Source organism: Miscanthus floridulus, chromosome 10 (assembly GCF_019320115.1).
Source record: "Miscanthus floridulus cultivar M001 chromosome 10, ASM1932011v1, whole genome shotgun sequence".
Lineage (NCBI taxonomy): Eukaryota > Viridiplantae > Streptophyta > Magnoliopsida > Poales > Poaceae > Miscanthus > Miscanthus floridulus.
In genome coordinates, this window is record NC_089589.1 from 10,450,651 (window position 1) to 10,464,009 (window position 13,359).

At 45.6% G+C, this 13,359-nt stretch overlaps 1 protein-coding gene across 1 annotated transcript; it reads right to left on the reverse strand.

Annotated features, from left to right (window-relative positions):
- Nucleotides 1-1,358: 1,358 nt before the first annotated feature.
- LOC136487641 (rhamnogalacturonate lyase B-like) lies at nt 1,359-5,285 on the reverse strand. Its single transcript, XM_066484743.1, has 8 exons — nt 5,057-5,285; nt 4,616-4,746; nt 4,418-4,477; nt 3,657-3,773; nt 3,358-3,477; nt 2,135-3,256; nt 1,888-2,011; nt 1,359-1,794 (listed from the first exon to the last, which is right to left on the reverse strand). The coding sequence occupies exons 1-8, from the start codon at nt 5,189-5,191 to the stop codon at nt 1,570-1,572; spliced, it is 2,034 nt and encodes a 677-aa protein (XP_066340840.1). The 5' UTR covers nt 5,192-5,285; the 3' UTR covers nt 1,359-1,569.
- Between the last annotated feature and the right edge of the window lie 8,074 nt (nt 5,286-13,359).

Sequence of the window (13,359 nt, forward strand, 5' to 3'; positions counted from 1 at the left end):
GCTCCTCCTTGACGTCCGTTACCGCTCAGCAGAGAACATGCTCGCCGAGCTGAACATGGTCCGTAAGTTCAACTAGTATGGATTTTCGACAATTTTCTAACTAGTCGTCATAAGCTACCGCGTAAAAAGAAGGAAACGACGAGACACCGGGCCGCGCCCATGCTCCACCGAGCTCGATGGCTTAGCACAAAATCGCATTACAAGATTGCCAGCATGAGGGCTCGACACATGTATCCATCCGATTACAAAAGGTTGGAGCAATTAATCCATCATAAACGAATTATATATGGTGGCGGCGGTGGCTTACATCCAAGGTGTCAAATGCGAGGTCCAGCTCCTGCAGCCAAAAAACATGTTAGAGACTTAGACTTTACTAAAAAACATGTTACAAAAATATGCACCAATTGCCCGGCCTAAGTCGCTTTGGAAACCCATGAGAGGCCGAGGACCCGGAAGCAGTTGTCATCTACTCTCTATACTCATTTTTTAATACACTATAAATTTCTCATTTTATAAACAAATAAAATTAAAAAAAACTCTAAAATTCTCTATATCTCTAAACAATGAAGTGTGCTATGCATGCTACAAATAAACGGTGAATATTAGTTTTTAATAGCTACTTTAACCTTCCTTCATGTAAATATGCAAGCTTGAAGTGATTTTGAGCTCAAATTGCTTACAAATGAAAAAAAACCACAATAAAGAACCATATATATATATAGTGAACAAAATGAGATAAGACAATGGTGAAACATGAGAGTATGAAGTTGGTAACCTTTAGAACCGAAGAATCGACGGAGGAATCGAAGAAATCGATGAAGGAATCGAAGAATGGACGGAGAAAGAGCAAGAACATTGCTTAAATTTGAACTGAAGCTCTCGGACGGGCTCGGGGAGGAAGAAGACGGCCAGCATGATTTATAGGGGGGACCTTTAGTCCCGGTTGGTAGCTCCAACCGGGACTAAAGGTCACTTTCCAGTCCTGGGCCACGCTACTAGCCGGGACAAGAGTTTTACTCCCAGTTGGAGCTACCAACCGAGAGTAAAGGTCGACCTTTAGTCCCGGTTGGTGGAACCGGGACTAAAAGTCCCCTGCCACAACAGCCTGACGTAGGAGCTGTTGGGCAGGGACCTTTAGTCCCGGTTGGAGCCACCAACCGGGACTAAAGGTCTCTCTAGTCCTGGGCGCAATATTTCTCAGGACTAGAGCCTGGTTTGACCCTTGGATCAAATGTCCGTTCTCTACTAGTGCCTGCTTCAGTAATTTTGAACATATACATGTCTGAAACATATACATGTGTTCGAATAATTCTGAACTAATTCTTTTTTCTGTAAGGAAATTCAGAACTAATTATGTATCAGTAATTGAATATGTCCCAAAACTGCCAAGCCCTATGCAATTTCTAGCTATTAGCACAGAATAGAGGTACTTTATTTGGCTACATTTTCCCTCTTGCTTCAGCCCGCATGTCTATCCACCGACCACCGTAGCCATGACTGCACTGCGCACTGGTATAATATAACAAATAATAACAATACAGTCTTGAATGATGACTCGTTCCTAGCTAGCTAGGCAGGCGCTTCGAGGCGGATGTAGTCGTACATGACCCCCAAGAAGGGCCCGAACGCCCTCATCTGCGTGATTCCGATGCTGTTCTCCCCTTGCCTCAGCTGGTCGCCCCTCACCCGGACCTCGAAGCTCCGCTGCACGCCGTGGATGCCGTGCCGCGCGATCGCGTTGCCGCCGCCGAACTCTGGCGTCGTGAACACGCCGCCGCCGCCGTTCACTTGCACCTTGTTAGTTTCAACAGTTAATTCAGGATTGTCATTCTAACGCACGCACCTTGTTAGTTTCAACAGTTAAAGCAGGTACTACTAGCTAGCTACCTGTAGCTTGGACAACTGGGCTGCTGCGACGGCGATGCGCAGCGTGTAGTTGCCGTCGGCGACGACACGGCCCAGGTCGAACCGTATCTGCCGCGTCGTGGGCACGTAGCGATTGCCAACCTTTCTGCAGCATGCAAAACCAATCTATAAACGAAAGCACTGGCAGAGTTCTTCTTCAGACTTCAGTACGTGCCAGTAATTCAGTATAAATACATTATTGCTCAAAAAAAATTCAGGATATATACACCTTGTGACATGTGCAAAGAACCAGTCCTTGGAGTGATGGCTCTGCCCAACCGTGAAGACAGGATCACTCCTAGGGTACAGCTCGGCGTACCTCTCCCACAGGCCGTACTGCCTGTACCTGTCTCTGCCCAGGAAGAGCCTGTTGTTGGCGTACCTGGGACCGGCGTCGGGGACGAAGAACTCCGCGGCGGTGCGGTCCGGGACGCCGATCTCCCACAGCGTCGGGCCGGACCTCGGCGGCACGAACACGAGGTCGCCGAGGTGGACGGCCCTACCTGCCGTCACGGTCACCGTGGACGTGTGCACGTAGTCTCCGAGGACACCAGGCACCCACGCGTAGAGGCTGTACACCCCCGCCCGGACGCCAACGATTCTGAACGCGCCGGAGGACGACGCCGTCGTCGTCCAGAACTGGTAGCCCTTGCACTCCGTCGCCCAGGACCCGGGCTGCCCACCGGGCGCGGCGAGCCCGACGTAGGCCGCCGCGGCCGGCACGTCGCCCTTGCTCACGAACCTGTCTCGGACCACGAGCGTGCCGGTGACGGAGCCCCTGTCGCCCGCCTTGGCGAAGTCCGGCGACTCGGGGAAGCTGTACGGCCACCTGCCGGCCTCCGCTCGCGCCCGCGCCTTGGCGTCGTGCCAGAGGCCGCGGACGACGTCGCCGCCGCCGCCGGCCCGCCTGCTGGGGCTGGAGTTGAGGTGGATGAACACCGGGCCCAGCACCTTCTTCCAGTGCTCGCCATGGCCGAGGCTGAGCACAATGTCGTCGCCGACGTAGTGCGTGCCAAGAAACATGGCGAGGGAGGTGGGGCCGACGTGGGAGGTGAGCTCCCGCTTCATGGGCCCGCCGCTCTTGAACTCGTTGCTGGGGGTGATCACCCAGAACCCCATGGCCGGGATGCTGGGGTGGTTGCTGCTGCTGATCCAGCCATGGACGGCGTTGTCCTTGTTGTCCAGCGAGTACTGGTACTTGTCGTCCACCTCCCCCTTGAACTGCGGCTCCACGGGGTCCACCAGCAGGACGGCCTCCTTGTAGGCCAGCGGAGCGCCACGTGGCGCGTCCCTGTCTGCTTCGCTCGGCATGTACCTCTGTATGTCGTCTGAGATCGCCATGTAGTTGAACCTACATATATATATATATATCATGCACACAAGTTTGTGATGTGAAGTGCAGAGCGATATAATGCATGGGTCGATGGGTACTCTCTAGTCTATACTACTGACATGTCTGCGTTGAGCTTGAAAGCCAGTCGTGCCTCTGAAATGTTGAGAGCAGGCCAGCTGCTGTTGTGCTCGAAGATGGCGTAGCAGTAGAACCCAGAGCTGCCTTTCAGCATTACAAACCTGTAATGCATGGAACCAACGACGACAACAGTTTACAGTTACTCTATTTTCGGAAATGTGACAGGTAACTTGTGTGTAGTTTATTTCAGAGGAGGCATATAACTGAAAGCGTTGTGTTTGTTGAACAATGAAGAATAAGCTGAAATTGTGAATGCAAAGAAGAAAGCTACACTAGGTACCTCTTGTCAACGTTTAGCCGGACACTATCTTGGCGTGATGGATCATACGTGCTCCTGAAAGAAAGCTCCACTTGGTCTTCCCTTGAGGTCACAACGTTGAACTCGGTACTGTCCAACCTATGCAGATGCAGCTTACTTAGGGGCCGTTCGGTTATTCAGGAATATTGGGGCAGGAACCAATCCAGCTCAAAAATTGTTATACAAATTACACAATCATTTCAGCCAGGAATAGTTCCAGGCCATGAATCCTAAACAACCGAACAAGCCCTTACTTAATAATACACACAAAAAGTTCCAAAGGAAACAACTTGTGAACATGTGCAAATACATTCTTCAGCTCAACTAGAGTATCGATCATGAATCAATCAACCAGTATACGTTCAGACAGAGCTGGAGGCCGGAGCAGTTTGCTGAATGTGGATGAGGAGATTGAGGGCTAGCTTTGGTCAGTCGCTCAGTCCTGTTGCTCTTTGCAGGCATGCATACCTCCATCTTTTTCGGTGCACATTCATGCAGTACTTAGACAATTTTGCTGTCTGAAAATGCAACCAATCTTCTCTCACGTCACGACTACTGACCGTGCTTGTTTCCAACTTCCAAGAATGTTTTTTTACGCGAATAACTAACAGATCGAGTAAGCAACAGGTAGCAACACTCTTTTGAATTTGAAGCAGTTAGAGTTGCAGACATGGCAGTGATCAGCACACACACCAAGGAGGTGAGCTAGATAAATACTAAAAAAAAGATTATCCAGCACTCACATGTCGATCATTCCTCTTGGATGACCGGAGGCAGGGTAGTTCCAGACCACATCCCAGTACCTGCATGTATGCATGCAACAGAACTTAATTTTGTATCATTATTACTGCATCTGAAATTCTGAATGAACATTATAATTATAAAATAAATACTCGTAGAATTTTCTACAGACATCTATTATATATCTATCTACTAATTACCCTCCCGAGTTTTGCTGGCCGCCGGTGTAGTGCAGGAGGTTGTTGCGCTGGCCGTTGTAGCGGACGCCGGTGATGTGGCCCTGCGGTTTCGACAGCGTCACCTGCACCACGCCGTTGTCCACGACGACCACCTGCATGCATGATGCAGAAATGGGTGGCAAAGCACGAAATGAACAGGCTAGCTCAGTGATGATCGCCAGTAATAGGAGGATATATATAGCACAGTAACTTATGACGAGATTAATTATTATTCAAAAGGAAAGAAAATTTATGGCAGCTAGCTTCTTAAACTATTTTGTAAAAAATGATTAGTGGTAATAAGAAAGAAAACTATCTGTATATGTGGATCGGAGTGAATGTTATTATTTGCTACTAGCCCTCCTACAGTAACAGTATAGTATAGCCTGCTAGCTAGGAAGGAGTAGGAGGACGAGAGCGCACCTGGTGGCGACGGTCAACGCGTAACGTAACACCACCACGGGCCGCCGACGACAACTGTGCGACGGCGGCGATGAGCAGGAAGATGACGGCCCCCAGCAGCAGCGACCTTACTGCAGCACCGCCAGCAGTGGCCATGCTTGTATGGCGTCGCGATGGATGGCCCCCGTTCGTGCCCCGGCGACGACGCCGACGCGCGCTCGGCGGGCGTGCGCGTGTGGTGCTTAGACGACGGCCAGGACTAGGGGAGAAGACGGGTGTATGGTATGGGCAGGCACACAGCATCCAGCTCGATCGGCTCTTTATAATGGCTGGCGGTGCATGCAGTCGTCGTCGTTGGAACAATGCAAGCTGCTGCTTTCTGCCGACGGGACTCCGTGTCCATCCAAAGACGGTTGAATATGTAGTGCGCCACCAATGCAGTGCAATATCCGGTCCACCCGGCCGTTTGCAACGACTGTACTATTGTCTCTGCTGTATATATGCCGGACGTCTTGCGTCATCTTCTTTAATTAATTCTCGAAAAAGATTACGACTGGTGCTACAGTTAGGCAACTGCTAAAGTTGCACAAGAGTGCCTTAGCTAGACAGCTAGAGAATTTGCTGCTCCCGAGCTCCTTTGGCCACCCAAATTACATACAATGCAAGATACGGTGATGTCGCGGTAGCTACTTGAATCCGTTTCAAATTATAAGTCATTTTGGTTTTTTATGGCTTTTAATTTGGAACGGAGATAGTAGCTAATAGCTAATAGCTAGTAAATATTAATTAGCTAGCTAATTGTTAGTAGAAGATGTTTGAATAATCCTTCTACTAATATGTTGCTAATAGGTAATTGGAACCTATTATACGGAGTATAGCAGAACACTTGCTAGTCGAACAAGTAGTTAACAACCCTCTTGCTAATAGCTATTTGGTCTATTAGCAGGTTTATTTTTATCTGTTAGCGCTAATTTTAGCTACTGCTAACTATATTAGCACTAGTAGATTCAAAGAGACCCTTAATTATATTTATTGCTTGAGACCAACCCTATATAACTATTATATCTCTTAAATCGTAGTTCTCCTTGTTTGAATTGTTATATTTTTTGCAATTAAATTTACAAAACAACTATGTTATATACTAAATAAAATTTGTAATGTCATGTCATCTATATGTCATACTCACAACTTGGCTTGCTCTAGGATCACAATAGAGGTGCACTTTTCATTTACCAATAGCCAGCCTGTGTCAACGATGTATAAGTAGGAATAGGATTGGACCCTACCTTATGGATGTATTCATCGACTAGCTAGCCTAGTGGTGTAGTAGTAGTAGATAACACTGCACATCAAGTTTGCGCATGGTAATAAAATTCCCCATTATTTTAAACATTTCTTTACACATGCATCAAGGGGTGTAACCATCGAGTATAGTTGAGAGTAATAAAACAACTTAAAAAACGCACATCTTTGTCGGTATTGGTTCGAATCATATGAATGTTCATGTTTTTCGACTATTCTTAACACGAGCCCACGGTATGGATATAGCGTGGGTATCTAATTTGGTTCCAATCATGAACGTTAATGTCCATACTTTGTAATTACAACTCATTCCAAAACTCATAGCCTTCTTGTTGACTCAATCGGATGGAGATAAATTGTACTATACGACACAAATTTCTACGAATGTCTCTTCTTCTTCTTCTTTTCAAGAGCGGTTAAATTGGTCAACCATCTATAAAATGTTGTGACGTATTGCAACTTACAAACCACCTCTAAAGATCAATTTTTAGGGATGGTTGGCTTAATAAAACTTCTTCTGAAAATTGATAGAAGTGGCCACAATAAATCAGATGAAACAAAATTTAGCTTGATGAAATCTAAAACTTTATAGTTGACCACTTCTTTTATTTGAAATCGATAACCCAATGCAAATATATATGTTAAATTCTCAATTTTTGAAATTCAATTTTTTTGGATTTTATCAAATGACCTCGGATAGAGATACACCTTATATCGAAGTTTGTAGTGCTAGATGAGATCTAAAACTTTGTAGTCAGTTTATTTTATTTGGGAATGTTTAGAAACAAAAATATTTGGTAGAAAGATCATAGATGTTACCTCAAAAGGATACCATCCTATACTTGGTCATAGTTGACTATGAGGTGTGGTGGTAGGAGGGATGCCTTGCAAGGCAAGAGGTTACAGGTACAAATCCCTACATACGTAGTTGTGCGAATAAAACCAAAAATCAAGTATGGGGTATTTGATTTTGACCCTTTTTAAAACTCTTTTTGTGTGGTAGTGGTAATAGCTTTCAAAGAGAACAATTTGTACTAGTTGTTTCTTTTTTATTTGAAATTATTTAGATGTTCAAATAATTAATTGTTCGAAGTTTTGGACACTAAGGGTCAAAGAAATGTTATGTTTGTAACCCAATCCTGGTGCGTGGGTGGTGGCCTAATAGCATCTCCAAAAGTATAAAAAACTAATCCAAAAATCTAGTTTTGCAACATTTCAATCAATATAAAAATGAGAAAACAAGCTCAGTTGAAGATTTTTGGTGGCTGCCAGCCATTCGGGCACCTAACACACCCAAAATCTCCAAAACAGAATCTACATTGCCTGCTCTACCTCCTAGTATTCTCATATTTGAAAATAGTGTCCAGAGATTCAATTCCGATGAACCTCATAGGCGGTGGCAGTGGTCGCCCCCCATCCACGGCTGACCATTACCAGTTATCCCCACACTAGTAAAAAAAACGGCTTCTATTCCCGGCTGCCAACCCCCTTTATTCCCGGTTACGCAGCCGGGAATACGAGTTCGGGAATAAAGGGTCAGTAGCTGGGAATAGAAGTGGACCTTTAGTCCCGGTTGGTAGGTAGCCACACCAGCGCCTGGGCTGGCCCCTTTATTCTCGGTTGGTATTACTAACCGGGACTAAAGGGTCTTTTTTTTTCTTTTCCTGCTTATTTCAATTGATGATTCTTTTTTGTTTTAATTTGGTTTTCGAATACGCATTATTCGTTGCAAAGTAATATACGTATACGCGCGCATACTGTAAAGTTTTCGCTCGATCAATGCACGCAAGCAACACAAGTAAAAGTAAACTAAAACATAATATTACATTTCATCGTCACATGTAAAGTTTGCATTAATTGTACATTTCATCATCACATGTTCTTTGGATCAATATGAAATTTGGTTTTCATCATCACATATTTGGGTCATAGTAAAACTCGCCGCCGGGAGTTAAGACCTGATCATTCAGAAATCCACCTATTGTCTCTTGGATTGCTTTGAGATGGTGTGTATCCAGGGTTTTTTCCTTCAACCAACGAGTCTTCAATTTGAGATATGAGATAAAGAAAAAGTATATTAGTATATATATATATATATATATATATATATATGTATCAAGAATAATGATAAATAAATTGTATCTATCACGAATATATATATATATATATATATATATATATATATATATATATATATATATATATATATATATATATATATATATATGTGTGTGTGTGTGTGTGTGTGTGTGTACACTTACCCTTTTTTCCTCTAAACTAGTTCTTTTTGAGCACACTCTCATGAACTCGCAAACATAGTATCCACAGAGATTGGTCCCCTGGGGCTGCCGCAGAACCCACTTTACGAGAAAAAGATTCGTCATCATTCGAGCATAGGGAAATTGAACTAAGGTAGGTATATAGTACTTACTTTGTATAGCACTACTTTCAGTGGCACTTTGCGTTTCATATGGTGTTCCTGACAGACCTTTTCCCAACAACTACCAAATAACATAAAAAATATTTGGACCATTAATTTGCATGCAGAGAGACTGGAATAGTTTTGCTAGTGAGACTGCAATTACCTCTGAATAATATCTATCATCTCTTGAAACTCTTTTTGCTCTTTTCTCATCGAGTCCCAGATGCCTAGATGACCTTTCTCCAGATCGAGTTCCATCAATATCCAGTGTTCACTGCCATGTCCATTAACACTCATTAATTAGCTAACAGGTACAGTGAACATATATATATGGATACACAATCGTCGACATTATGAACACTTACCTGAAGTTGTAGGGGAAGAGTATACATTTCTTGTCACGTTGCTTCTCTAAGAACATCTTGATATTAGCCTCCATTTCTGCTTTCCATGTTGGTTGGGGTTTAGGGTTTTTGAATACGATATGTGGATCAATGAAACCAATATCAGTACACCCTCTCTTTTTGCACTCTCCCATCTCAAACCTGCATCATATATATAGAGTGAGGATAATAAACACAGACATGTACGTACGTAGCGACTTATTATTAATTAGTAGAAAGAATCACTTACAGACAATAGCAGCTGATGAGAGTCTTGTCGAGAGAGTTCCGATGGACTAGTTGGTGTAATTCAGCTAACTCAATGTACATAATGTCATCGCCACGGAACCAATGGTCGTCTTTGATTCTGACAGAAATATAGAACTCGTTCCGGTGACACGCGTCGAGGTACAAGGTGTTTAGCTTGAACAATTGTGTACCCAGTTCATTGATGGTCTTAGGATTCCATAGACTCCTGCCATGCTCATATTTCTGCCATTCATCCGCTACCGGCGCACTTTCGAAGAGGAAATCGCCAAGGTTGATACCTCTCATAGCATAAAAGTTAGCAAGTTCCGCCATATCCACTTCTTTATCAGCAGATATTTCCATCATATCCAGCATATCTATGTTTGAACCATATTCATTAGTAATAACTAGAGGATGGACTGATTGCAATTCTTATTCTCCGAGTTGTGCAACAGTTTTCCCTGCTTTAGTAGCTTTCTTGATTATCTTGTTAAGAGTGCGGTCAAAGTCTGATGGTGGCGAGGGCTTACGAGCTTGCTGCCTCTTTTTCTGCTCAGCTTCCACCATCCGCCTTAGTTTAGCTGGAGGTAGGTGGAAGTGCTTTTGCTCCTGCTGCTTCCTCTTCCCTGTGCCTGAGAAGAATGCTTCAACGGTTTTTTTAACCGCATCATGTAACTCCTCTTTACTCATTTCACCAGGCAATTTCTGTGGAATTGGCCTTGGTTTCATGGGGGCCTTCTTGGTCGTCTTCGCCGGCGGGGCAGATGGCTTATTTGTTTGCAGTCGTCTTCCCTGGTTCATGGGAGGAGGTGGGGGAACAGGCATTGGAGACCTTTAAGGCGGCGCTGGGGAACGCCTTGGAGGCGGTGGCGGCGGCGGTGGAGACCGTCTTGGAGATGGTGGGGGAATAGGCATTGGAGACCTTCGAGGCGGCGGGGAACGCCTTGGAGGCGGTGGCGGCGGCGGTGGAGACCGTCTTGGAGATGGTGGGGGAACATGCATTGGAGACCTTCGAGGCGGTGTTGGGGAACGCCTTGGAGGCGGCGGCGATGGCGGTGGAGACAGTCTTCGAGATGGTGGGGATGCAGCCGTGTCTTCTACCCCATCGTAACCGCCGCCCGGAGCACTATGCTGGTCTGGTGATTGTACTATTCGACTTAGGTTGGGGGAGGCCCTGCTGTGTGCGTACAGAAGACAATGAGTCAATTGTTATTTAAGAGGCAATATAAAATTAATAAAAAAATGTTTCGTTCACTTTTATCCGTACCTATTGTGCGGCAACGGCTTCCCGGGAATATTGATGTAGCGCTTGCGCCATGCAATGAATGACTTCTCTGCTTCTCCCACGGTCTTCTCCCCATCACCTCCATGAATGTCAAGAGGCACATCGCTAAAACCTTCAATAGCTTTATCCACCGAGACGGTAGCATATCCAGCTGGTACTACTGCCCCATGGATTCTTGGTGTCTTGGTACGGTCGATAGGGTTTACAACACCAATAGCCACCTTCACTGTGCCATTATCTTTTGGAATGTGCAGCTCACATGATGTAAAAGGTTCAGTGACGTCATCCACGGGGAAGCGCAGCTCTGCATCTTTTATGGCATCAGGCAGCTCCGTAGAAGCACAACTGCTTCTCAACAGATCGGAGCTAATGTTGATTCCCGGAGCTATTGTAATCCCATGGGCACTCAATTGTATTTGCACTTGCCTTGCGACTTCCTCTTGCATTTTCGCTTGCATTTCTTTTTCTCGCCTTTGTGATTCAAGCACCGCTTCCCGTGACTCAATAACATATTGCTACAAGATGCGGATCCTCTCTGCCTCCTCATCCTTCCGTCTCTGGCGGCTTCTGTACGAATCGATCCATTCAGGGAAACCTTGCACCCACGGAACGGCCCCTTTGCCTCTAGTTCGTCCACGATGCTCAGCAGTCCCGATGGAATATGTCAGTTCATCTTTCTCTCTATTGGGCCGGAATAGTCCACTATCTCTAGCTTTTAGAATTTGAATCAACCTTTCTGTTGCTCTTTTGAGTTTTATGCCATGGACGAGCTTCCCGGTGACTGGGTCCAATCCTCCCCCATGACCTAAAAACCAACACTTTGTGTGTTCAGGCCACGATGCTAATTCAGGTACGACCCCCTTGGCAATAAGGTCTGCTTCCATTTTTTGCCACTTGGGAACGGAAGTCGTGTAGCCACCTGATCCCATGTTATGGTGGTATTGCTTTTGTCTGGAATTCTCTTGGTTCCTTCTCGCCCATTCCGCACCCTCTTCTGATGTCTTGTACTGTACAAATTCCTCCCAGTAGGGCCTTGCCTTCGCGATTGGGCCCTTATCATTCCAATTTAGAGTCTTGTTCTTCTTAACGTATGATTTGTACAGCTGCTTCTTCCAAGATTGGAATTGGGTGGCCATCTTCTTCATTGTCCAGTGCCTAACTCATTCCGTCAACCTTTCGTGGGTGATGTCTTCATGATAATCATCTGTTTGGAGCGTGAAATGTGCAAGAACATCTTGCCAAATCAGCTCCTTGTCCTTATCAGAGACATAACTAATATGAGGAGCATTGTTATTTTTTTTCCATTCACGGGCATTGATCGAGAGCTTGTCCCTTACAAGGTAGCCACAGTGGTACACGAATTTCTGTGCATATTGTCCTAGTGGTTCGCCTATAGCCACGTTGAATTCTGAGATGATGTAGCGGCCTTCCAACGGCTTTTTGGCCCCTCGAACATTCTTTGTGTTCCTCGTCGTCGTCGTCGATCCAGACGGCTATGTACGCATAGAAACACAAAAAGTATTATAAAACGAAGGTCGATCCAGTGGGCTACATGTACGCATAATAAATAAATGAGAGCTAGATATTGAGAAATATATACCTCGCCGGAATTATCTTCATGAACAACTTCCTCAACAATATGATCGAGATTCAAGTATTGACTCCCGTCGTCTTCCTGTTGGTCATTATCAACATCGGCACAATGTTCAGTGCCGGCGTTGATAATATCCATCATTTCCGCCTCCAGGTCATCGTCTCTCGGGTCGGCCATAGAGAGCCTAAACAATTATAAAACAATAATTATGCAATTAGGGTTTCATAGACATTTCATACACATTTCGGGGCGGTGGTGCCTGCGCGGGGCGGCCGGCCAGCGTCGCTGGCCGGGGAGGGTTTAGGGTTTAGGGTGGTTTAGGGTTTAGGGTGGTTTAGGGTTTAGGGTTTAGGGTATAGGCCACATGGTATCAGAATATAACATAATTGATTTTTTTTCCTAAGGAAAAATTATACATGTATACATTAATTGATATATATATATACACACACATTAATTTCATACATATATACATTATAATTGATATATATATATACACATTTCATACATACATAATTCCATACATATATACATTAATTGATATATATATATACACACATTTCATACATATATAATTTCATACATATATACATTAATACACATTTCGTCAATATAATTCATAAATATAATATATATATATATATATATATCAATGGTTTAGAATTAAATGGAGTGCAGTGGCGACGGGCGGTGGTGGACAGCGGCGCTGGATCCAGGCATGGGGGCTCCTGGCCGGGCGCAGCACGTCGGGGCTTCTCCGGCGAGGTGGGCGGGCGTCGGGGTGCCCTCCAGTGAGGAAGGCGGCGTTGGGGGTGGCCGGGAAGGCGAAATCGACGGCGGCGTGGCGCGCGCGCGGCGTCGGGGGCGGCTGGGGGCTACTCGGTGAGGGGCGCGGCGTCGGGGCTACTCCGGCGAGGTGGGTGAGCCTCGGGGTGCCCTCCGGTGAGGAAGGCGGCGTCGGGGGTGGCCAGGGAGGCAAATCGACGGCGGCGGAGCTCTGGGGACGCGCTGAAGACGAAGATGCGATCGATGAGGAGGAAGAGAGAAGGGAGTCGGCGATATATACGAGAGGGACCTTTAGTCCCGGCT

Coding starts and splice junctions, on each gene's coding strand:
- LOC136487641 (XM_066484743.1), bottom strand. CDS start 5,191: ATGGCCACTGCTGGCGGTGCTGCAGTAAGGTCGCTGCTGCTGGGGGCC. Junction 3,774..4,417: donor CCAAGAGGAATGATCGACAT/GTGAGTGCTGGA, acceptor GCATCTGCATAG/GTTGGACAGTACCGAGTTCA. Junction 1,795..1,887: donor CCCAGTTGTCCAAGCTACAG/GTAGCTAGCTAG, acceptor GAAACTAACAAG/GTGCAAGTGAACGGCGGCGG.